Genomic DNA, 26179 nt, shown 5'->3' on the forward strand with positions numbered 1-26179 from the left:
TACTGGGTTCTGCCTTGTTGCAAAATGAGACTTATGAAATTGTGACATGAGAAAGTTCATCCTTGAATCCTATAATGGTTTGGGTTGGAAGGGACCTTAAAGATCATGTTTTCAACGCCCTTGCCATGGGCAGGGACAGGAATGTTTCACTCAAGCTTAGCTGGGTGAGGACCAGTACCCAGAAGGCTGTTAACACTGCTGATCTTGGTCAGTTATTGCTTTGAATGTTTAAAATGAGCCAAACATAACTATCTGTGCTGATAGAATACTATCTCTTCCCAGTCTGATAGCTTACAGTTAAAGCACCACCTACCTGTGTGTGTCGTGTTGAGTACGTACTGCACTTGAGACCTTTTGCTCAGTCAGGGCTTGCTTCTTGGTACAGCTCTGAAGTGAAAAATAAACATTAAATTAATATAGATATATATTAAAGGTGTGTGTGTGTAAACCCCAAAACCAGTTACAACAACAAATGAAAATGAATTTAAAGACATAATAAAGCTAGCTAGCTATCCATGCTGTCTTCTTCACTGTGGACCAGTATGGTGCCGACACACGGTACCTAAGCCTGAATGCTGGGGTGCGAGTGACTGTGCTGACAGAAGAGCAAACACTTGCAGAAAAGCTTTCCTTGCCTAGTGTACAGCCTCTATTTCAGAGGCATGTCTTCAAGCTGCAGATGACCTTCTGTTGGCCTGTTGATGTCAACAGGTTTTTGTCATCCACTTCAAGCTTTAGAGCAAGTACTAACGCAAAGAGTGTGTTCACCTTTGACCTATTCAGCTAAACGTCCTGTGGCAGTTAAATTCTGCTTTTGCCGTTCCTGCTATTCCTCCCAACCCGTTCTGTTCCACTGTGGCTGCTTATCTCTGCAGCCACATGGTTTAAGGAGTTGCTCTCCCTGAAAAAGAATATGATTTTTATTCAGATTGGGTTATTTTTCAGCTGTCCCTCTCTGATCTGGTCCATTATCCGTCTGTGACATGAAGACACACTCATTTTCAAAACAAAGGCGACAACTTCCTAAACCAGTTAAGCTTAAGTAGTGCTACCTGATGTCAAACTATCACCCATGGTTTTAACCAGAAAGCTGGATCGTGCCTTTTTCTTCTTAATACATACAACATCCCATGTTATTTACCTGCACTGTTGTCTGATAGTTTTGGATAAAAGATCTGGAATATAGAATCATTTAGGTTGGAAAAGACCTCTGTAGCTTGATGTATTGTATATTGACACAGGGCCCAAGTTGTTCAACCCCCTTAGTCCTGCAGAAAGTTTGCCCTGGAAGAAAGAGGGATTGTAATCAATTTTGTTTAATTAAATCAACCTAAACTAATTGTCAGCTAATAAAATAGTGTGGGTCAGCTCATAAAACAGAAAGGAAGATTAAAAGAGTAGTTGCCATGAGCAGGTGGTAACTGTGTTTCCAAGTTAGCCCACATTACTCTCTGGCACAGGCTCTCGCAGAATACCTCATATTTGAGTTTTTATGAAAAAAATGTTTATGAAACTTATAAAATATAGGGCTCATTTTAGAACCAATTTTCTGTCTCACCTGCCAAGAGCAGTGGGGGTTGAGCCAGCACAAGGCGGATGCAGAGCTTTAGGCAGCTGTCCAGGAATGGATTCCCTGCACAGAGCTGTGGAATACATTTCTACCTTTGACTTTGGCCTTTCTTCTACAACTCTTATGATTTAGGGGTTTCTTTTTCTTTCTGGTTGCTGTTTCAGAAAAGCCCTTGTAAACATTTTTTTTAATGCCATTGATCTCCCCCTGGCACTGTTGTGCAAAGGGAAAACCATCCTGTGCTGCACTGTGGATGCTCTTCAACTCTAGATGGCTCTTGAGGTAGTAATCCCTCTGGATTTGGTGCTTGGTGTTTCTGCTGACTCTGCAGTTCTTGCAGGAGGCATAAAGCATTCATCTAATTCTAACTGGGAAGGACTAAACTGGAATCTTTATTTGTTTCTCAGAGGAGAACCAAACTTAGTGGTTGGTAGCCGCTGTTAATGGTGGAATAGTGGAAGAAAATGTATTGCATAGCGGCTATTATATGATTTGTTAATAGTGCAAAACTGTGGTTCTGAGAATTTTGCTATGGCTTGCAGTTAGTTTGAATGCTCTGTAGTGAGGCAAAAGGCTTTCAGCACCAAACTTGTTGCACTCTCTTGTGACTTGTATCTCCTACCCGTTTTCTGTGACCACCCATTCCCAGAAACCTCAGGCAGGATGCACTTGGTTGCTCTTATGTTAAGTCTTCAAACCTGGTAAGGCACTGAAAATCTGGGTTAATTCCCTTCCAGATAAGTTCCCCTCTTTCAGAGTGCTGTCACATCAGTGCAGCTCTCTGGGGTCCTGGCTGCAATGAATATCTCAGTTAAGAGGGGGTGATGCATCAGGAGAACACTTTCTATGGTTGCTCATCAGAGCAAAGCCATGGTGGGAGTTTATGGGAACATCCCCTTGGGTCCCTGATCTGATTTACCCTGTCCTTGCCAGCTGAAAAGATTCCTCACATTGGCAGTCCTTTGAGGAGCTTGGGGCAAGTGCCTCTGAGATGCAATTGCTGTAGGAAAAAGCAGTAAGATAGGCTTGGTGTCCACTCAGGGCAGTTTTCTGTTCATCCACATGTCCCATGCTTGCCCAGTATTATGAAAACATCTGCTGGGAGTCACACCAGCAGCCAAGTCTCTATTTACTTCCCCCAATGGACCAGAGCTTTCCTCCAAAGCTGGAGGTGGCGCAGAAGAGCTGGAGCAATATTAAAATATCACTCCTGTGGAGTTTAGTGAGTATTTGAGGGTCTTAAGGGACTCCAGGCCTTGTCCAGATTAGCACTGGTGTAATTGCACCAACATCCGCTGTTCCAGTGAAGATGAATAGGAGGACAATAAACTAAGCCTGCTGCTGAGCTTTCTAGGCATATGTGCAAAACCACCCAGGACCCCAAACTAACACAAACCATATCCAAAGCAATTATCTGATCTTGTTTGTTTGTTTTTAATGTGATGTTTCTCGACACTAGTACAACAAACGCGCTCTTGTAAAATCTTGTAACAGTTGTTTGTAGTTAGTATCTTCAAGATGGTTTTATATGTGCAGATCATGACTAATGCATCACTCCCATGTGACCGTCATCCTCCAGTGCTGTGGGAAACTTTTGGTACTAAGACAGTTATTTCCTCAGCTTTCTTAGCATTTTTCCTTTTTACCCTTTTCTGCAAGAAAACAGACGCTGATTTGCTCATAGACTGTGCTTCCCACATGAAAATGTTTTGTGGTTCACAGACTTAAATAATTAGGTCTTCACAGACCTCAGACTGGTTTGCAAAGGCAGTTGGAGCCGTCATCTCTGGTTTTATACTTGGAGATAGAAAAATCTGCAGAGGCAAGGTAACCAGCCCACCTCACAGGCTAAAGTGTACTCTGCTGTTCTGAACATTAGAAGATGCTGCTAAAGGGCTTGCTCCTCCCCTTGATTCCTTCTCCTTATCACAAACCTATGCACCAGCCACTGGGAGGGTGCTGGGTTCTTCTTCCCATGGCTCAACCAAAACGACAGCAGCTGCTCTCCCTCCTTCAACCTGGGACCACTTTTTTCCCCATAGCATGCAACTGATGCAGTGAGAGCCATTATCCAAAACCCCCTCCAAACCCACCCCAAACCTCTTTTCCATTCAACCAGAACGGATTGCTGCAACCTGTTCCATTCGGTAGGTTTTTCTGTGATTGTATTTCTTGGAAGCATCATGTCCAATAGCGGCACGGGGCTCTTTTACAGGCTTATTTCAGCACTTAGAGCACGAGTGTGTGCGTCTGTGCCTGCAGGACTGCTGTGGGTGGGAAGGGAGAAGTGCTGGCAGAGTGCAGACGAGTTGAGCAGGGAGAGCAAAGGCGCTTTCATTCCTTACCACGTTTTGCTCCACAAGCTGAGTAAACGTTTTCTCTGCTGAAGCAGTGCTGTGCAGGCGAGGGTTTGACACGTTCCCAGTGATAATTGCCTTGTCTCCCCCCCACAGGTTCATCTGGCCGCCAGCACGGCTCCTTTCCCAACCAGGACCGTAAGTGGGCAACATTGAATGTCATGGAAAAGCAGAGCCTCCTCAAAGAGGGATGTGCTCCTGGGTGGGGGGCCATGGCGGCTTGGGATGCCCTTTGCTTATGGGGGAAAGCATATGGGAGGGGGTCTGCGAGTCTCTGCTTTTCGCCTCTGCTTCCCTCCACTACCCAGAGGGCAAGGAAAAGAGGAGCTGGAAATGCCCTGCTCCTTTCAGGCTCAGGGAATTGCCCAGGCAGCCCCTGATGAACACCTGGGAAGGGCTATTCTGCTTCCACTTTCCTTGTTTTCCCTTGGGTCAGTGTCTGAGAGGGGACACCAGGCCCCACAGACCCTGGGTCTGTCCCACAGCGCCTGTTGTGCTCTCCTTCGTGCAAATAAAACCCACCCCCCTGTTTTTCCCAACCTGCTCATGCTCCTCTTCAATCTTTGGGGGTGCTGTTGTTGAGAAGAGCCAGAAAGGGGATCAGCTCGATGAGGAGAGTGCTGCAGAGCGCTCAGAGGGAAGGTGGCTGTGACCCCGTTGCAATTGCAGGCTGCCTGTGAGCAGAGAGGTTCATCAGCCCTTGACATTCGCAGCCTGGTGTCTCCTCATATCTGAGTGTTTCTGTGATGCTAGTGTTGTGTCTCTGAACAACCTCCCCTGGGAAACTCAAATGGCTTTAAAAGTTGAGAGTGAATGGGAGCTTATTTACTGCCTGCTAGTGCATGAACAGTACGTCTCCAAACCGATGGTAAAAGTGGCTTGCAAGTGCTCGGGTGCATGTGGAAAAGCTCAAGCAAGTTTTTCAATTCAACCATATATCTCCAGTGATGGTAATCAAGAAGAAGCAGGAATTTACATTGGAGTCTTTGTACCTGATAGCCATGTGCAGGTTTAGTGGAAGAGGAAAATCGTGGGACCTTTGGAGCAGCAGCACATGTGCTGAGCAGACAAGTTACTCTGAAAGGCAAGCAGTGGTATGCAAGGGCATGAAGAGCTCACTGTGATCTGCATCTTTGCTCTCCTTGCTGAACAAACACTCAGCAGGAAAATGAGCATCCCATAGCCCAAAAGCTCTTACGAAGCCTTAAATTAGAATGAGCATCTGTCTGCCCCACCCTCTATTGGAGACGTGCTTCATGTTCTAGCTGCAGTTCATATCTGTGTGCTCAGCCCGTGGATGTTGCAGACCCTGCTTCTGATTCCTCATTAAAAACAGTTGTTCAGCATAGAACTGGTTGTTCATCCCAGGTAGAGTGGGCGATAGCCAAGCAAACAGAGTTGGCAGCCTGGCTGGGGTCTGCAGTGCTGCATCCCTTGGGTGGGAGCCTGGAACTGAAGATGCCCAACCCCTATTCCCAGCGCTCACTGCGGAGACCAGAGGGCATTGGGAGTGTGTAATGACTTCAGGTCCTTCCTTGCAATTCTTAGTTCTTACTGTATCAGGGAGAAAATCAGTATCCAGATACAGAAGTCAGTCCCAATCCTCTGGGAGGGAAGGACCCCTCAGTACTTGTTTGTATCCTTTTTCTCTTTCATGTTCTCTTCCATGGTTGGGGATGCTGTTGCTTATTCCTCTCTTTTCCTTGGGCATGTCCTGGCACACAAATGCACTTCTTACCACACTGACCCTTGTATTGGAACCGCCATGCAGAGGAACTAAATGATGTGTCCAAGAACATGTGGGAAAGTATTGTGTCAGCAGGACTTGCATCTAAATGTTCTGCAGTTCTTATTATCAGTCCCACCACAGGCCAGTCTGGTTTCTGGGCTGTCGTTTTAAAGCGGTGATTTGTTTCCTTGGTCTCTCTCCACTTTGTGCTTCAGTTTCTCCCTTGGTGGCTGTGCCCTTTTCAATAGCTGCCCTGTTCTGTGTCTGTAAAGGGCAGGGGTAGCTCTGCCACCTGCATACCATGCACTGCCTTCTGAGGAGACAAGATAGTAGATTATTTTGTGGTTTCTTCTGTGCACCTTTAAGGCTTCATCCATGCAAAATCTATCTGATGCTGCTCTTCTTCTGCTAACCTGACAGTGGGGGTTAGAGGATGTCAGCTGGGGTTTTTTGACTGTGCAAGGAGTTTGCCATATCAGCAATTTGGCTTGGGATTCCACTGGTTGTCCTGTGTTTGAAGATGTTTCCTTCTGTGGTTTGCTCTTAAATCATTTAACTTCCAAATGATACTCTGATTTTTAGGATGTAGGCTCAACTCTGGAAGTATGGAGCCAGGCAGCAATGCAGAGATGTATTGCTCCTCATAGAGTTGGGACTTGCTCTCTGAGGTCTGGGAGGGGAGATGACTCTTCAGAAATGAACAATGAAATGAAGGATTCCACAACTTCCCTGGGGACTAGAGAAAAATTGCGCAGTGTAGGGTGTGCATGGCAGGAGGAAATATGCCACGTAAATAGAAACAGGTAGGCTGAGGGCACTGTAAAATCAGCTCCTTCCCACTTCAGCGTTCATTAACTCTGATATAGGCATGACCAAGATGGAATAAGAGAGAGCTAACAATGAGCTCTGGTTTAAGTTGCAGTAGAGATCTGACTGCAGATGCTTTTCTATCTTTTCAAGCTTACATAATCGGAAAATTTTCTAATGTGAGTGCATGGATTACTTGAATTTTGTCTTGGGCTTTTTCTGCCCCTTGGTGACCTGCATCCCAATACCTTGGGAATGTGATTCCAGGCATCCATCCCACTGGCTTGGGCAAGGTGGGAAGGTAATACTGTGTTACGTTTAGGTACTGGAAGCGCTTCAGAAGCGTGAGTTGCTGCTGTGTTTATAAAGGTATAGAAAAGCTGTCTGTTTTCTGTTCCTTGTAGGCTCATAAGCGCTACAGCAGTGAGAGCTCTGCAGAGGCTTCTGGCCACACTCAGGCACTTTCGACCCTACCCGAGGTGGGTGTCTCTGCCTGGTCCTTCCTATTGGCTGTTCCTCAGCATTCAGCCCATCAGAAACTTCAGTTTCAGGGACTAAAGTGGAATTTAAACTATCTGAATATAGTTCTTTGTGTCAAATCAAATGATTTGTTAAAGTGAGGCCAGATTTGTGGGGAGAATCAATCTTCTTTATTAGATCAACTGATGTGGAAAAAGCAGATGAACTTTCAGACATATTAACCCTTCTCCTGGCTGGTGTTTGGATTACAAGAGCAAGGGATCTGTTTGCCAGGGGAGGCTGGACTGCAGCATATGCTACTACACCAACTATTCCTCAGTGGTCTTCATCTGGACGCAGACATGGGTGGCATTTTGGGGTATGCTTGTACACTTTTAGGGGGGGAAAGTCTTGTCTCTCCCTCAGTGTTTGGACACTAGATGTTACTACACAACAAATAATGGGCTCTGCTCTGCAGCTGACTCGTTGTGCAAGTCTGGGGCTAATTACTGAATCCCTCTGTGCCTCAATTTCCATCTGTAAAATGTCACAGATGCCCACCATTCATAAATGGCTTTCAGATTTCCAGATGAGGTGCTGTGTAAGTGTAGAATAGCATTAGTTTATGCATATTGTGCTAGAGTGTAATATAAACCACATGCAACAGAAGAGCCTCACAGATGCGTGTCTTTCAACTGCAAAAGGCAATGCCTGGGTTGATGATTTAGCATAGCACTAATTGGGCTAAAATAGGAGATTGCTTTTGTACTGATGCAATTGTCACCATTCAAGTCCTCATTTACCAACAGCTTTTGGAGATAGCCCAGTTATTTCCTATTGAGGAAAAGTGTAGTGCCTTGGGTTTTGAAGCACAGCAATTTATAGCAAACGTTGATGTTTTTATAGCATCCCCATGCTGGCTGTCCTCACGCTTCTGGAAGGGGACTGCTCCTTTGTTTATGTTGAATGTGCATCTTGCTTGGCCTGTAGCTGCACTTAGCACTGTTTTTTGCTGCCTGCAACCTTTTGGGCATATCCTAATCTCAAAGCAGAGGCATTTGAGTCGTTTCCATTGCCATTACTGGGTGTTGCGTCTGCAGGAATCCTCCTTTATTGATAAGAAAGCTGTTCCTGTGGCTGCAAGCTAGTGAGTGCCTGGCAGCTGCTCAGCATTAAGTCAGTTCTCAAAGTTAAAAGGATTTGTGGGCTGTGATGGTTTGGGTTTGGGCAATTAACTTCAGTGAAGTGCTTGAGGGTGTCTTCTAGGCGCATTTCATGGAGAAAGATGAGCTTAAACAGTTAACAGATTTGATTTGATTTGATGAACTGCCCTTAAATATCCCGATTGTGCTGTTGGGGCTAAACTCTCAGTGGGTAGGAAACCAAGGAGCTGCTTTGACTGCAAGAGAATTATGGTTGTTCCTTCCAGTTGCAGTCTGGCTCTGTTCTGGTTTGAAAGTGCCAACATCATCCCTATTGCCAGCAGTATTGTGTGGCAGCAGGAAACAGTGAGTGTACATTGAGCCCCTATCCTTTAGCTGTGTTATTTTAAAGCCTTGGTCTGAGCTTATTTGCCAGTGTATTGTTGCCTGGTGCTCTGGAGTGGTTAGTGATGCTGAGCTGTTGTGAGAAGAAGGTGTGGGGTTGGGGACATGAAAGTATCTCTGGAGATATCAGGTTCCTTCTTGATGTATTGCAGACAAATTGCTCCATTCCGCCTTTGTCCAGGTTGGACTTCCTGGCTGTTCTCCCCGTTCCTCACCAGTGCTTAGAGGGAGGGTCAAAATTCAGTGTCAGATTCTCCACAGCTGTAGGAGTAACATAATATTGAGGCTGAGTGCATGGGGTGACAGGCGTGGGAGAGAAGGTTGGCTTACACCCAGCCTTACCCAATGCTTGCCATGTTCCAGGAGAAATCTCCCTGGATGCTGGAACTTCATTCATGGGTCTAAACTTGCCATTAAGGCATTTTTAAGGAACGTTTCAAGGTGGAGGCAGCTAGAATCTTAAAATGAACCTCCTCAAACTACCACCAGCATGATGTCTCTTAGGGGATGCTTTATAATATGGTGCTCCATGTTGTGTAGATATCAAACCAGAGAAAGTACTAGGAGGCAAACTGTGAATATGGGCTCCGTCCCATCAGGAAGTAAATGGATCCCCAAATTTGGGAGGCATCTGGGGAGTTTTGGGTTAAAATAACAAGATGTGGGAATTCTGGAGAGCATTTTGATTCTGGCTATCCTCTGATTTTTCATTCTAAAGCAAGTTAGAGTAGCCTGGTGTAGCTAATTTGAAGAGTTACAAACCTGAAACTGGAAAGTGCCTGCCTAACCCCAAGTGGGTATTCCCTTTACTAATGTTTCTTCACCCAGAAGTTAACAAGGAAACAACAAAACCAAAACAAAAGGTGCTTGTTCTATCCACTAATCTGATGCAAATGTTACCTTGTTCCTCACATTATGGGGACCAGATGATATGAGGGGTTTGCTGGGTCTCCTGGCTCCCCAGTGTCCCTGGGTGTCTCAAAGAACAAAACCCAGCTGCAGAGAAATAAGGAAGAGCTTTCTCTTTCTGCTGGCTCAGATCTGTGAGGACCATTGGAGAGCTCAGGGACTTGGATATAGCCAGCAAAGGGTGAATTTAGATAAAGCCAGCAAAGGGTAATTAGACAGAGAAATGGTCCTCAAGAGACTACCTTGTATCCTTGAACCATTTCACTCCAGCTCCCAAGTGCTGAGTGACAGTCTTTTGCCTTGTGCAGAGACATGGGGCGTTGAACAAGGACTATGGGGTGTTGTGCAGACCCCCAGGGAGGAGAGAAGTGTGGGAGAATGGCCAAACCAGGGTGGGTTGAACCTGAAATGTTGACGTGGGAAATTAAAGCTTTGCAAAAGCACTTCTGGCAATAGTAATAGTAGTAGTAGTAATAATAGTAATCAGTGTATTTGCTGTGGAAAGCATGGGTGTTGTAGAAAGCATGGGCAGATATAGTATTTTGGTGTTCGGGGAGCCAAATTCTTCTGAATTCAGACATTCCTTTTCAGTTGCTGAAACAATTGTTTTCCATATTGTTTTCTCAGCTAATTTTTGTCTTGGCTAAAGGCAGCCAGTGCTGAATGTTCTGCATGAGGAACCACTAATGCTTGACTGAGCATCCTAAATGTAATATGTTTATGGGTTATAGGGTCTGTACAGAGAGGAGGCATCTAATCCTAGAGGTGTCTTGCAGCCTTGTAGGCTGAAGTATAATAAAACTCAATGCAGGGATAGAATTTAATGTCAGAAGTCCAAACTGGAAACAAGATGCATATTTTCTATACAATGGTTAACTTTGGATGCAGTTCACTAAAGAAATCTGGGTTGTCTGGCTCTGGAGTGTCTTTCTGAAAGACATATTCCAGTTAAGCACACGTTGTTTGGCTCAGGACTGTGAGAGATTCTCTGACCTGGAATACACAGGTGCAGAACCAGTATTATAAGACTCCCTCCAGACTTTATGGTGAGCTTCGATTTGCATGTTTCCTTTTGTCCTGTCTGCTTCCTTATTTCATGTTACATTATGCCATATTTTGACTGCATTTTTCCCCTGATTGCTTCTCCCAGCAGGGGAAAACAGTCTCTTCTGGAAGGGATGTGAGGCCATTTCAATGCGAGATGAACTTTCAAGCATAGCAGGCTTCCCATGTTGGGACTGGGGTCAGGTCCCATTAAGTATCACTCCATGTCATAGATCAGGAAGTGATAGTGAGTCTGGTTCAGTGATGGTGGGTGTCAGACACTGGATTTTGGCACAGTGAGGTCTGAACCAGCTGTAGGAGGGCTCTGTGCCCTCACCTTCCTTGGCAGGAAGGCATGTGAGCTCCCTCCTGTTAGTCTGGGGACTCATAAACTCGCTTGCATATAGCCTTATCTTGCTGTGAGAGGTTTGTATACACATATCATGTCTTTATATTCTGCCTTTTGATTTTCTTCAGTGTGCTGTACTACCATGCAGTGGTGTAACGGTGAAACAGGAGAGGGAAGGACTCCCAGGATGGGTGTTTTAAGTGTCAGAAGTACTAGGCACCCACAGTACCACCAGCATCACTTGGGAGCACTATGTTCAGCAGCTCTGTAGTCAGCAAGGCTTTAACAAACTCATGCTGGATAGACAAATTCTTTATTATCAGGGTCATTTCAGTCTTCAGGCAACTATACTGGGCTACATTAGTAAAATGCCCTTGGTGTCATCCAAAAATAATAGATAAGAATGTTTCTAGAAAAAAGTGTCTCTTCAAAATCCAGCCATTCTCTGCTAACCCTTACTCTGACAGATAAAGATGGATTGAACGTGGATCTCACAACTCGTGGTTGCCTGTGAATAAATGATCATGATCTAATTCCATATGTTAGCAGAGCACAGGCCTAACCAGCAAAAGAGATTGTTGGCGCTGGGAAAGAGCACAAATCCCCAGGCTGAGAGCAATTATGTATAAAATTAGTTAGTGGTGTGGGAGTGTGCATGTGTGAAATCTTAAATAAAACAATGTGAGTGATGCGAGCTGCTGAAGAATAGACCTGGGTGAATAACTGAGGGGTTTGGGCTTCGTTTGCCAAACCAAAGAATTGGAAAGAAAAATGATTCAGGAGAAACTGAAATGGAAATTTTTAAGGTTTTGACACAATGTAATAACTAAAATATGGCTTTGGGTCAACCCCAGTTATTTCATTTGACCCCGAATGAACTGTTTAGTTTCACTTAAGACAATTTCCTTCATTTCAATTTTAATTTAGGTGAGGTTTGAAAGAAGAGCTATTTCAAAACTGAAAGGCTGAAATATGTCATTAAATAACAATGAGAATCATTGAAAACAAAACATCTAGAGAGAATATTGCAAAATCTTAAACATTGCCCCCCATTTCTTTTCGCTTGAAGCTATGTATCAGATTTTATGCGGCTTCCTGAATAGTAGTTGGTACTCCAAAAGTGCATTTTGTGGTAAGCTTCCCTTTCACTCAGTTTTGCTGAGGTTTGTTGCTGCAAACACTTCAAAATCACAGAATATCATGATAACAAAAATATTTATTGCTTATTCAAGAAAAAAACACCCAACTTCTTTTTACTGTTTAAGAAGGTAGAAGAAAGTAGACATGAAAATGAAACATGCATATCTTGCAGGAGGGAAAAGATCGGATGGCAGTTCTCATAAGAAAGGAAATTTGAGCTGCTATTTGGAGATAGCCAGTAAAGTTAAGGGTAAGGGTTATTACAATAGAGATATAAGAGAAACAGATTACAAATAGAGACATTTTGGCAGTGAACAGGGTCTCCTAGCAGAGATGGTGAATTATCTGTAATGATAGTAAAAAGAGAGAAATATTCTCTAGGTGTTCTGTTTCATATCGATAGGCCACCTAATAACTCACAATTTACAGGTGAAAAGAAAACTTTCTATCCTGCAGAATCCTGATGTGGAAACTGTGGGAGAGAGCAAACCTGCTGGTCAATGAGACCAAACTTCTCTGAGCCTCCAGTTCCTTATCTGTAGGATACTTGAATTATGCTCTTGGTCATGCTAAGCAGAAATGTTGTGGGGTTGTGTCAGTGCTGGTTTTGAACTTGGGAATTGAAAGTGAGTAGCCTATGGTCTGCAGTGGTAGTTTGAGTCAGAAAGGGGGCAAAAAGGAAGATGGTCTCAGTTCTTCCTGCCTTTCCCCATGGGGAGACCCAGCCTTGCTCAGTGCTCCTGTGCCCTGGGAGCAGAAGGAGCATGCTGTGTCAATACAGGCTTTTGGTTGGTGTCCTCTGCACGTAGGTTAGAGCATGCAGTGATTGCAGTTCAGCAAGACCACAGATTTCCCCTTCAGCTGAACACACTGAAATTTGGGGAGAGGAAGGACCTATTGAGCTCTTCTGTTTTCAGCTAGGTGCCTTGGACAGTCCCAGCATCGCTGCTCTGGTTGACCCTGGCCTTCCGGGGCCCTATGCATACAATGAGTAAATCCTGTGGCAGCAAACAGACTCCTAGAGCTGAGTCCAATGATCCTACACAACCGAAATGGAGAGCTTCCCCTTGCAGGGAACCAGTTCTTGGTCCAGCTCACTGGGACCTGAGCTGTGGCCACGGCATACGAAGTGCCAGTGGGAGCCCTTCCCTCCTGCTGCTCTCCAGGGCTTTGATTCCCGTTTGCTCTTCAGACCAGAGGCTACTGGGCAGCACAAGTGTTCTTCCTCTCCACAGTTGCTGTCAGCCCTTTGCCTTTCACATGCTCAAACCCTGCTCCAGAGCTACAGACATGACTGATTCTAAACAAGTACAATTAATATATCTAGCCAACATCTGACTCTCATTAGAGGAAACGTGTTGAAAAAATAGATCCCAGGTTGGCTGTGATTTATGGCTTGGGCCTGCTATCCTTCACAAGCACTGGCGAAAGCTTTTGCGAAGGGCCAGAACATAAACTACTTAGGGAAACTCAGTATCCATGTAAAAAGGCTGGAAGGGTCAAATCAGACAAATTACAGAGGGGTGGAGATGCAAGCCCAGGCTTGCTGTCCCCTACTGAGGGCCACCTGGGTAGGCATGAGATATCCACGTTCCTATTTATGCTGTGGAATTTGACTTGAAGTTTCTTCTGTGCTGGAGTTTGAAAGTGTTACTGGGTTTTAGCTGTCAAAAACGTGTATGTGTGTGGCAGTAAGTGGGTAGAGGGATCAGTGGTCTGGTGGTTTATCTCCCAAGTGTCCAAATACAACATCTGGGGCACTCACTAAGTTGACAGTAGAAGTTAGCTGTGCTTCCTACTTCCCTTGGTTGTTTTGAGCTTCTCCTTGCAAAGGAACGTGGTTGCCTGGACTAATTTAGCTGACTTCATCCATGGTCTTCCAGATTTGTTCAGAGACTGCTCTGAACTTCTCCTGGAGAAAGGTATCTTCTAACTGAGGAAAGCTGGACTCCTGCTTCCTTTGGAAAACAAGATATTCTTCAAACTGGCCCTGCTCAAGTTGCGTGTTACTGATGTGTAAGTGCGCCCGTGAGACCTGCTTGGAGTAACCCTGACTGTGTCCCTGCTCTCGCAGAGTTAAAGCTATTGTGTTGTGTTTCATGGAGCTGCTGTTGTGTTCCTAGTGCTCTAAATGTGGGCTGTTGGCGTAGCTTGAGGCAGCTCTGGTTTGTTCCCCCAGCCCTGGGGATAACAGAGTTTGTCCTCTTTGTGTATGCCATTTCTGAAAAGTACAATGGAAGTAGTGGACTTCACTAGACGGAGAGAGAAGAACTGCTAGGCAGGTTGTGCACACTTGCCTATTTCTGTCTATGTAACACTAGGTCCTTTTTCATCATCTAACCTTTGGTCCTTTACAGAAGAAACATTACACTAACAACGGATGAAAGGACAGAGAGACTTGGATAAGGAAAGTACATTGTTTAGTGTCCCAGGCAGGTTGAAGCATGAGTTGCAAATGCAGTTCTCATGTCCCAAAGCCTGACTGTGTGCTACGCCCCACTGCACTGCAAGGTTGAAGTTTCTTGTAATGGCAGAATATGGTCTTGGAAAAACTGGCTGCAAAGATTTTATTTGTTTAAACAAAGGCTTTGTGATTCCAGAATTCTCTCCCCTTTCATATGCTATAAACCACCTCCTCCGCCTCCCCTCTGAAATATGAATTTTGGAGTAATCCATCAAGAAAAAGACAGACAGAGCCTTGATCCCTTGACTTCAGTTGAGCTGTGCAATTTATATCTACTGAGCATCTGGCTGCAGGGAAACCAACAGCCCTTTTAATATTCTGCAGAGACTCTGGGTATACAAATGAGCGTGGGCTGTCAGAGCTGAGAAATGGGGCAGAGATGCCAAGAGGTTTCTTTGCCGTTTTGCACAAAACTCTGACCTGTGGCCGCATGGTGACGTTGGCTTGGGGTTGGGTTTTTTTACTGCCCTCAGTGCCGCTGCAGTAACTGTGCTGGCATCATTAGAGCCCCCTTGCTATAAAGCTGTTATCATGCCTTGCTTGTTATCTCAAGTCAAGTGAGGACTTTGAGGGCTTTCACCCTTGAGCAGCTGAAGTGTGCAGCTATTTAATGATGAAGTTATGCAAATGCTGCAATGTGGGAATGCCAAGCTAGCAAGGCACCTGAAGTCAGGCATTCCCACTGGTAGTCACTGCTTGTAGGAGTGGATCCAGAGTGGAAGCTGCAGGCTTAGCGCCAAGTGCAAAGCTGCAACGTTGGAGGCGCTGGCTCGGCCTTTACTCAAAGAGGGGTCATAGGTGGCAATCTTTGGATCAGGGTTAAGTGGGTCACAGAGTACATGACTTGTTATTTTACAGCACATGGAGTCCACCACATCTCTGATATGGTAGACTTTTCTTTTCCTGCAGTTGCATTGCTTTACCTGTGCAGCTGGAGAGGGGGAATAGGAGGGTGGGAAGGGAGAGGTGTGCTAGGACAGTAACAGAGACATCGTGGAGACAGACTGGGTATCATGCAATATGCTGGTACAGGCTCATGTTCATTATCTCAATTATCCTCCCTGCTGGAATATTTCTAAAACAAATCCTACCATGTGTTTTGAGGTTGGGCTTCACAGAATGAAATCACAACTCCTTTCTTGGAGTTTAGCTACAAAAATACAAATCTGCCAACTAGGGAAATAAACTGTGGTTCTGTGTAGCAACAAGTGATGGATTTCTGCAGATATGAAGAGTGTCTGCTCTGGAGTTCTAGGTCAGAGAGTATGTGTATTTGTCCCAGTGTTCTATTCGTTGCATGTGGAATAATGATGTGAGAATCTCAAGCTTGTTTAATAAACTGCTTTCACCCTGTTCAGAAAATTCAGCTTCACAGTTTCAGGTCTTGAAACCTCCAGCTATCAGGATTAGATACTATTTAGTAGTCAGGGAAGATATTTATTGGCTTGTTTTGTCACCACCATTGTGAGGCTTTCTGCAAGGACAGATACCAATCCCAGCCTTCAAAGCAGCCTGATCCCCAGTGTGTTGTGAGCAAGCTTTGAATGCAGTTTCTGTAGCTGCAGTACTGAGCGTTCATCTCTGTTTGAAGGCATGGTCCAGCTGCTGGTTAGCCGTCCAAGCAATGTCACAAGGATTTGTTGGCAGGAGGCTTGCCTTAGCAAGAAGATCTTTTTTTCATTAGGATGTCTACTTGCTGGATTAGTTAAATGTGTTTTGGGTCCAGGCTAAGTACCTTGGGTGTGGATCTGGGTTTCCAGGTATTTCAGAGAGGAAAGGATGGAGTTCAAATCCAACTTGAGCTTAAGCAGTTCTCTTTCTGACCTGGGCTGTGTTTTCCGTATGTTTCAGCAGGCATCACTGACATGAAGATGATATTGGTACAAATCTCACCATCCAGTGGCACTGCTGCTTCCTCCCCCCTTATGTCATTTTGTTCATTCAGATCAAGTGCTGCAAATGCACCTGAAAGGGCTCTTCAAGAGCTATTTAGGAACAGAGAGCTGCTGGACTATGTTGTTCCTACACTGTCTGGCAGAGACAAGAGTATCCTCCCCAGGATGCAGGTTGATTCACCCCTGGGTAGTATGAGCCCTTTTTTATGAGCTGAGCTCTCCAGAGAGGGCTTAAATGATCAATCCATCACAAGTTACGCACAGAGATGGTTTTCAGACAAGTCAAGTCAGTCTCTCTAAACCTATGGGAGTTATTAATATGTGCAAGCCAGCAGAAGGGAGAATGGGACCCCATATTTTATTTGCTCTGTAACACATCTGGTACTCCTTCTGGCTCTTGGGACCACTGGATTTATACAGCCTTATCTTTCTACGAGGATGAGCAAGATCAAAAGCATGAAGTGGGTTACATGCAGGATGTAATTCCCTGTTTTACACACTACAAGCAGATCTAGACCAAACAAGCCTCACCCATTTCCTTCCCTGTGGGACAATGCACTTATGGCACTTGCTCACTTCATGAGCCAATTAAAGCCAAAAAATATTGCCCAAGATATCTTGTAGAGAGCAAAAATAAATGTTATTTCCTGTTGGATAAAAGAAAGTCAATGTCAGTATTGACCTGTAAGGAAACCCCTCAATCTAAGTGCTCCTGAACCATCAGATGCTCTGTCTGCAAAATGTTGGGTATCAAGAGGTGGAAACTCTATGTCTAGCTCCTTTGGGAAGCCACACAGCTCCTCATAGAGGGTCAGTGAGAGAATTTTTTGGGAAGGTTTATGCAGTGGGTGATTGGTTGCTGTTAGCACTTAAGCAATCTTCTTAGACTGTAAATCACTAACGTGGAACAGCCAAGCTTCCTGGCCCTCCGAGCCAATGTGCTAAACTCTTTGCATGGCTGAGAGCCATCACTACATACCACGAGCCTCATAAAACTGGGAAGTATTTGTGGGTGAAGCCTGGAGAGATTCCTTGGGGCTCCTTGTGCAAAAGGAGACAAAGCTTGTTAGGGGGAACAACTAAGTCCTAGGATTCAGGGTGATGTTTGGTCAGGTCAAAACCCATGTTCACCTATTCCTATTCATAGGTAGGCACTGAGTTTACTCATCATCCCCTGCATTGCTACAACCTCAGCCTGAGCTACACCTGAATGGTCTATTAAGGGGCTTAAGAATTACAAGTCAGCATCCCCAGCACTTTGGAAATACCAGGGTTAAATACCTTTTCTGTGGTCAATGAAAACTGGCCCTGGCCCTTAAGGAGCCCAGAAACACACACACAGATGTATTTCTCCTCTGTGGCACATGAGATGGCAGTGATTCATCACCTGACTATGGATGGTTTACTCTCTGAAACATTTCATGCTGCAAGTCGTTTTCCCTTTTTTGAATCCTCTGTGCTTGAGAAGTCATGGTACTTGAGTGTCCAGCCTGGAAAGCTGCTCTGAGAGCTGGGAACAGGCAGTTCAACACTCCTGCAAAGTGCTGGGAAAGTGCCTTGTTGATTAAATCTTTATTCAGGGCTTCATCATCCCTCACTTGCTTTAAAATTGCTGAAATGCAAACAGAGGCAGAGCAGCAGGCCTTCTGCTTAGAGAAGTGATGGTCTTTGGATCAAGCAATCGTTTTAAACTGCACTCAGAACCCGTTATGTTAATGTTTGTTCTTGCTAAGGCACCCTGTCAAGACCCCTTTGGTGGTTGCTGCCTAACTGTTACTTCTATGCAGCAAAGTGAGATGGAAACCACTTCATGCTGCAGCTCCGGTCTGCATAAGCCCTGGGGTCTGTCTTAGATTTTGTTGCTGTCACTGAGACAGATGATTTGTTGTGGGAATGGTAACAGGGCCTGGGAGCGCAGGGATGGAGCAGGACTCCACAGAGACAGGCATTTTGTATATTCATTGCTTTCCTTCGTGTTTGATCACAATGTAGTGTAGGAGAGGATGCAGCACAGAGCTAAATGGAGTAGTGGTTGTGCAGCCTCGCGTCCTGTGAGGTGGGAGCATGTGCCGCACCAGCTTACACCAGTAGCAGTGTCTCTGCTGGTGACAACAGGTAATGCTGGTTGGCACCATGACAACTAATGTTTTATTTCATCTGCCTTCTACCTATAAGGAGCTAGGTTCCACACTCTGCCCCACTAAATATCCCCGCACAAGGTTCATGTAATGCGGCTATGGCTGCTTACCTGTGCAGTGGATTTGAATACTCATTTCTATCCCATAACTGATCTTGAATCCTGCGTGCCTTAGATCACACAGGGATCAGGGTCCGCAGGCTGAAAGCCATGGGGTAAAATACAAGGTCTGTAGGAATTTTACATTGGTTTGTTTTGCTCTTTCCAGAATGCATGAACTGCACGAGACTAGCAGATATGACCGAGAGGCTAAACACGCTCGAGGCCAAGGTAAGGACCTGCCTTTATTCTTCTGTTGGGCAAAAATCTCTGTGTTGCTGGTGAAAAAGATGGGTAGTTGGCAGCCCTGCAGAGATCTGGTGTCTGTCCTTCCATGCAGAGCGAGGAACACGCTGTGGTGGTGGCTCTGTACCAGGAACCCTTCTGCTGTGCACACAGGCATTGCTCACCTCTAACCTGGCTCCTTCCACTTCCCATGCAGCTGCATCTCTGCCTCCTTTCTTCTCTCTGGCTGCTCAGCTCAGCTCCTCCCAGATAATGCTCAGAGCTCAGAAATAACATGCCCTATGTTGCCATTATTCCCATTGCTGTGCTTGCCTGCTACAAGCCCCTTATGATGGGCTCACTGGCTCCCATGTAGTGCTGTGTTGGGGCTATGCTCACCACTGTCACAAGCGTGCAGCTGCTACTAAACAATAAATAGCTCATTGCTCTCAACTGGGACATGTTAGCTCAGGTTTTGCTTCAGAGACAGAGGGCAGAGAGAGCTGTATGAAAAATATCTTGCCTTCTTGCTGGTTGATAACATGGGGATATAAAGCAGTGACTGCCCTGGCTTGGGGAAGAAGCAGTCTGATTCTTGTCTCTCTCACTAAAAATTCCTCGTAGCAACCTTACCAGTGTAGACTGTAACACAGAGGAGTAAGGGTACGTAGATTTTTGTAAGAACAGTTGCTTATTAGCCTGCTCTTCAAGTGCTTATCCAGTCCTGCTTTTTTATCCCTCTGCTGAAAGATGGGAGGCTTTCACGCACAGCTTAGTGGAGACAAGTGTTAAGGGGAGACCTTCACGTTGTGGGTTTTTTTTTCCCTGCAAATTGTTTTAATTTCTACCTACTGGGATTCAGATAAATTGTTCCAGTCCAGCAACAAAGCAGCTGAGTCAGTCATTCCCCTTTGATCTGTGGTCCCTCCTGTGACAGCCCAATCCTGGCTGTTAGATATACTGCATTGGTTCCTTTAAGGCATGTGCTGCTGTTATTATTCATTAACTGATGGTTATCAGTGACATAAAAGAATTTGGGGAGAAACCTTTGGGATGGAGGGGGGGGTGGTTTTGAGGCCAGTGCATGATATTATGGTAATTTGGGAATTGTCTGTGCTGAAATGGAGTGAGCAATGTTGTCTGGAACTTCCTCAAAGCCTTCACAGTTATATTTCACTACGGGAAAAGGAAGGGGTGGGGGGAGTGAAGTTCTGGGGAGCAGAATTGTTCAAGTGAAAACAACTGTTGTAGTGCAAAGGACAAAGATGAGCTGGATTGTTTTTCTGAGCACTGGGACCTGGCAGGTTGGTGTCTTTTGGCAGCGAGGAGCTGGAGGCGTTTGGAGAGGAGACAGGGCCTGGTGACTGACCTCTGCGTGTGCAGTCCTGAATCCAAGACAGACATGAGACCAGCCTCAGAGAGATGTAAATCAGCCCTCCCATGCTCAGCTGTACCTTCCTTCACTTTCCAGGATTTTCTATATCTGGCTCACTGGAAAATGATAGCCAAAGAGTGTCCTGACACGAGAACGCCCAAGTTCTGTGGCTTGTGCTGCTCAGCACTTGTGTCAGGCAACAGTGTTTGAGAAGCTGATGGCAGCCTCAGCCAGGGCTGTGGTGGGGCTTCATGGAAGAGGAAGGAGGTCCTGTCTGTATACTAGAGAAGTCTTAGCCCAGAGTGAAACTGCACTGAGGTCAATGGGTTTGTCTTACAGATAGGAAGCTGGTTTAAATCGGGTGATGCTCCCATGACCTGAAAGCAACCTGCTCCCTGATGTTGGCATCAGCTGCTTATGGTATTTGGGGATTGCTGACCACTTGCCTTTGCGGCACATTGTCTCCTACTCTAACCTAGGACACTTGTTGTGCAGCAAAGCTCATCAAAGGGTTTACTTTTACAGAGGGGAATGAATTACTTCTCTAGTGAAGTACTAAAGGCTGTGTCTCTGTAAGGGTGCCTTCTGCAGCCCAGCAGTGTCATTATCAATCTTGTGGCTTCCACTTTGTTTGAAAAGTTGTGGATGCTGTGCAAAAATTGACTGTAGCAATTAAATGGAAAGTGAAGAAACATCACACAGCTGGTGCTGTACACAAGAAATCCACTGATTCTTTTTCAGGGTTAAGTTCAGTTCGATCTGTGTAGCCATGACCTCAGTTGTTACTCAGTAATAGCCAGCACCATTTAAAAGGTTCTTGCGTTTGTTTAGTATTGTCTGCATTCCTACTCTAGATTTTGGGGGAAGATCCCTATTTTGCTGGGTGATCTGGATATGAAGCTGTCTCTCAGTTCTCCAAACTGTCTTCTTGTAATGTCTCAGTTCATCACAACAGCCTGAAGCTGTTCAGAGGAAGGCAGGAGTGATTGGATGGGCACACACATCCCTTGCCAGTGTTGGAGACTGGCTCCCCTCTAAATTCGCTGTCATCTTGTGCAAAGGCAGATGCGGAAGTTCATCCTTCCTATGAGCAGAGACAGAGTTTTCTGGCACGGTCCCACTCCTTCTAGAGACAGCTGAAGTTGAGGAGTTTTGCTGCCCCTGCTCTCTTGAATTTCAGCCCAACATGACCATGGTGAGCTTGGGGAATGGCAGTGGGTAAGATCAGCCAGCTCAGCATAGCCAGTCAGCTTCAGGCAGGTGAGGTCATTGGCACTTGCCATAAGGGCTTTGAGGCACGTGGACCTTGGACAGACTTGTAAATACTGCAAGGCTTAAGGGTGAGAGCAGATGTGTGGAAAGCTGCCTCTGAAGGCACCTTGAACCTGGGTAGGTAGGTGCTGGGTGAGGGGGTTTGCTTTAATAGAGCAGGCTAGGGACAAGTGAAAACCAATCTCTTTCTGAGACCTCTGCAATAGGGACAAGGGGCCCAGAGCTTTTCTTGGTTATGAGTTGAGGGTATGTAAAATGCATGTGTGTCCTCCAGTGGCTGTAAAGCGCAAGTTAAAGAAATGTAGACTCACTTGTGGAAGAAGAGGCTGGAAGGGTGATTTCTTCCTTCTGTACCTCCTCTTCTGCAGGCTTTTATAGGTGTCCCCCCCAAAAATGGGGATCTAACCAGAAATGGTCTCATCTTTCTTACTACAAGGATGAGGTGGTTCATCCAACTTGTAAGATCAGTGTCCAAATGAGGTAATAAAAGTAACCCTCTGATTTTTGTAATATGAGAGTTGGATCAGAAAGCAGGAGGCAAGAATAAACACAGAGCAAGTGGAATGAAAACTGACTCATTAGGGACCAGTGCTTGTATAGCCCTTGGAGAGGAGAGACTGAGACATGGCTGAACTGTGCAGCAGAACAAACTCTCCACGTGTCTTGTGCTTGCTTTAACACTGCTCTAGGTTGTCCTTGTGGCTGTAGGAGATCTTTCTGCAGGAAAGGAGGTGAAGGGAGATGGAATCAGGTTCCATCCTCATCTCCCCTGTTTCAAGTTACCCTGTCATCTCCCCAGGGTGGAGTTGGCCTGTTCCATTTGCTGGATACCAGACCCATTTGGGTGCCAGAGATTTGAAAGCTTTGACTGATGGTTTTGAGCTTGAAATCTCCAGGCCATGGGAATCTACATTAGAGAGGATTGTGTTGACCCTGGGGTCAAGGGCAAGAAAGTGTGCAGCCCAGAAGAAACTACCCCTTCCCCTGGCCCCAACACACCAAACCTTACTTCTTTGATGAGCATCTTACTTGGCATTGACATCACTACAGCACTCGCTGACGCTGCAGGGAGCCCTAGTGTTGGGAGGGCAGAATGAACCCTGCTTTCATTTCATGTCAAGCTTTCTCCTTGGGCCAGCACAACCCTTCCTTTCTGAATTTCCTGAGCCTGCTGCTGCCCTCCTGTGTCACAGGACTGATCCCAGACAAACTCAGGAGAGCTGCAGTGTCAGAGAGCTGCTGCTGCAGCAGGAAAGCAGGCACCCACATGGAAATGCCTTCTTATTGTAACAAACTCCACCACGGAGCTACGGGCAGTGCAGTATTAATCCCAGCTTTTGGTTGGGGCTTGAGTGTGAAGCATTTGATCTGAGTTGATATAACCCAGTCTTATCTCTTGCCACCACTTTTGAGAAGTTTATGGCATCTCACTTCCAGCTTTAAGGCAGGGAGATAACATTACATATCTAGTGTCTGATGGATTCATTGTGTGATTGATAAATGACATGCATATTTTTTGCATGAAAACAGCCCTTGTAATGCGATTCCCCACACAGAAGATTCTGAAAGGTTTTAAAGAAAATCTTTGTACTGTGCACAGAGTTTGATCAATACATTGCTATTTATATGAAATCACCCCATTTGTTTAGGACAGATTGCCCCACAGCACCTTCACCCTGTACTTTTTCATTCTGAAGCACCAGGGCTTGGAGTTTTAATGTAATCACTATCTGAAATGTTCCTCTGTCTTCCCCTTCTTCCAAGCAGCTCCATGAGATACTGGCAGCTGTCGAGGATGTTTTATGGGGTTTGTATTTTCTTTCTCTGGTAGACAATAAGAGAATTCCCTGCTGGAGTGGGAAATTATTTGGAAAAGAGAAAATGTTTCATGGTACTGTGACATGGCTGAGGGATGGGGGGGAAACCCCCATTGCTTGGCTGAGAGGCTGCTGCTGGTCCTGCCGAGTGGACCTTAGCAGTTGCTTGGTATTTCAAGGACTTTGACAGATTTTCCATGGTGTGCATGTGATTGCCACTAGCAGTTACCTGTTTCTTTTCTGTTCTGAACAGGAAGGTGACCTGTCCAATCTCTAAGGCTTCCTAATGACCCTGTGCAGAATCTGCTTCTCCAGCCCCAGTAATGCGTTCAGTTTAAGGGGTATTTGGGCTATTTCACAGGCAGCTCTATAATAACTGGTTTCTAGTAGCAATAACAACTTAAGCCCTGTAAAATTTAGTTTAATACTGAGTTTCTGTAGGTCAGTTAATAGAACAGATGTTCCCAAGAATAAAATGCAGCTTTCTACCTGATTTTTACAAGGGGGATCCATGAACCGATAGCATATGGTCAAATCAGATTTTGTGTTAGTGTTGATATCTGAACTTTGCATCTGTCTCATTGGCCTGTTTCTAATCAGCGATAATCATGCTGATGATTAGGACACATGGGGCAGGTTGGGTACTGGCCTTTCTCTCGTTTGGGCATGCTTTCAGAATGACAGATAAAATCCTTGCACTCTCAAACCTAGTCATTTTTGGATCTTATTTTTTATCACTGTTGGATTGAAGGAGCAATCTGTCCCCTGACGCTCTTCCATGTGTTTGGCCAATGCTGTAAATCATTTGCCAGAACCACAGAAAGGCTTCAAAGACCCCCTCCTGCTCTATCCCCTCCTGCAAAGTTTTTTAGTTACAAGTTTGGCATTTTTAGGTTAAAAAATTTCATATTTTAGTAAAATCACTTTGAAAGGTTCTCTTTTCCTGTAGCATGCAACTTAATTTGCCAAGCAAATCCTATGTCTGCATTAGGAGCTGCTTCTGGTGTGTTTAATACCTGGGGACATCGTTTACAAGCTTTGTTTTTTAGTGAAATAATTTTCATAGAATCCCAGCCTGGTTTGTGTTGGAAGGGACCTTACAGCTCACCCAGTTCCAACCCCTGCCCCGGGCAGGGACACCTTCCACTAGAGCAGCTTGCTCCAAGCCCCTGTGTCCAACCTGGCCTTGAACACTGCCAGGGATGGGGCAGCCACAGCTTCTCTGGGCACCCTGTGCCAGCGCCTCAGCACCCTCACAGGGAAGAGCTTCTGCCTAAGAGCTCATCTCAATCTCTCCTCTGTCAGTTTGAAGCCCAAACATGCAAACCTCTTCTTGATCCTCAATGAGAAATAGCAGTAGAGCTTCATCAGGAAAGTACTTTTGCTTACACTAAGGTGAAGCAGGAAGGAACCAAGCCCCTTATCTTTTCAGTTGCGCCCCTCTCTTCTTGCAGCTTTTCATTTGGAGCCCAGCAAGAAGGAGAGCACACAAGGCATCTCAGCCTGTTTGAGCTGGCTGGCGTGCACATCAGCCAGAACTGAGGGCTCCTCACCTGGTGAGAAACAGAGAGCTGATCTCAACACCATTGCTGAGAACAGATGTTACTTTGTCCAGACTGAGTTCATCTTGGTCTGGCATGGCTCCATGTCCATAGCACTGCTACAACCCCAGCAGGTAACAAGCAATAAATGGGGCAGAGAAAAATGATGTGATTTTGATGGTGGAAGCTTATACCCCAATGTATTTTTATCAGGTGTTTTAAAATAATGATGAGGAATCTGATTTCACTCTGAGCTGCTTTGAGCTCTTAGCACAGCATCGAAGGATTGCTGGATCCTTTCCACATCTAGGTTCTTTCCGTGGCTGTAACACTTCGGGGTGCCAGTGATGGCAGGCTGCAGGGGGCTCACAGCAGCAGAGGTAAATCTCCAATGTGTACCAATACAAGAGGCTCCCCAGGTGCCTCAGGATGCAGTTGACCCAGTAGGACCACTGCCAGCCTGTCCCTCACTGCTGCTCTCAAGCAAAGCCTCCATGGGCTGATGATCTGCTCAGTGTTGCCTGTGTTTATCTGCACTAGAAGGCTAGCCTGTGCTTTTGTGTCTTCTCTGCTCTGACTCCCCTCCAGAAGGTACCTGCTGATGAAACGGGCACTTTTTGCATCATCCAGTTTGGAAATCCCATAAAACTGTACAAAATCCCAAATACCTTTGCAGAAAGAGCTTGAACTGTGCAACCTGTGGACTTGTAGAAGCCTTTGGTCCACATTTCTGTCTTCCTTGCAATAACTGGTGACATAAACCTTACCTTTTGGTCTAAATTGGGTCACTACAATGAGATCAGCTATTGCTCCCTCCATCATTTATCAGTATAGCCAAAACTCCTCCATGCACTAATTATCTTGTCCCCTTTGGCCAAACGTCTAAGATGTTGTAAGGATGAAGTCACCGAGGTTCTCTCTGGGCACCCAGTTCATCGGATTTTAGTGGACACTTACTGAATGTATTTTGGCTTTTGAAACCAAGCAATTGCATCTGCATTGGAGCCTTGGGTTCACAGGTTTCATGTTGCTACAAGAGAGATACCATTCTCCATCAGGTTTTGTGAAACTCCCTGTTTAGCTGTGTCTTGATGAATGATTTAAAAACTTGTATTTTGCCAAATAATTTGCTATAAAGAAAGATATGTCCAACAAGTTATGCAATTACCATTATTAATCAGCTTACGTCTTTACAGGATTGAAGGAATCTTATTTTACACTGGAATTTTTAGCTGATGAGCTGGGTTCATGCAGTTTCTTTCCCTCCTCTTTAGAAAAGGATGGAAGGAAGTTAATTCCATCAATGCTTCAAGAGACCAGATATCCCCTGTTTATTAATTAATAATATCCATCTGGATTGTGTCAAATGATTCCCCCTGCATTTCCATGGATTTTTATCCAACGAAAAAGCATTCTGAACCCTGTTCTATCAGTTTTGAAATC

At 45.3% G+C, this 26179-nt stretch overlaps 1 protein-coding gene across 9 annotated transcripts in view; it reads left to right on the forward strand.

Moving 5' to 3' along the window:
• The window catches only part of COL26A1 (collagen type XXVI alpha 1 chain), a 172551-nt gene that overhangs the window by 114699 nt on the left and 31673 nt on the right, over positions 1-26179 (forward strand). For 7 of the 9 annotated variants that reach the window (XM_061470406.1, XM_061470407.1, XM_061470399.1 and 4 more), the window contains exons 4-5: positions 4024-4065; positions 18676-18737. In XM_061470406.1, coding sequence (XP_061326390.1) covers positions 4024-4065; positions 18676-18737 — 104 coding nt within the window. The remainder of the gene's footprint in view (positions 1-4023; positions 4066-18675; positions 18738-26179) is intronic. The other 2 variants (XM_061470404.1, XM_061470402.1) reach the window with 1 other exon arrangement.

The sequence above is a fragment of the Pezoporus flaviventris genome, unplaced genomic scaffold (assembly GCF_033815535.1).
Source record: "Pezoporus flaviventris isolate CSIRO_AGI_PZ_B2104156 unplaced genomic scaffold, CSIRO_AGI_Pfla_v1 ptg000063l, whole genome shotgun sequence".
Lineage (NCBI taxonomy): Eukaryota > Metazoa > Chordata > Aves > Psittaciformes > Psittacidae > Pezoporus > Pezoporus flaviventris.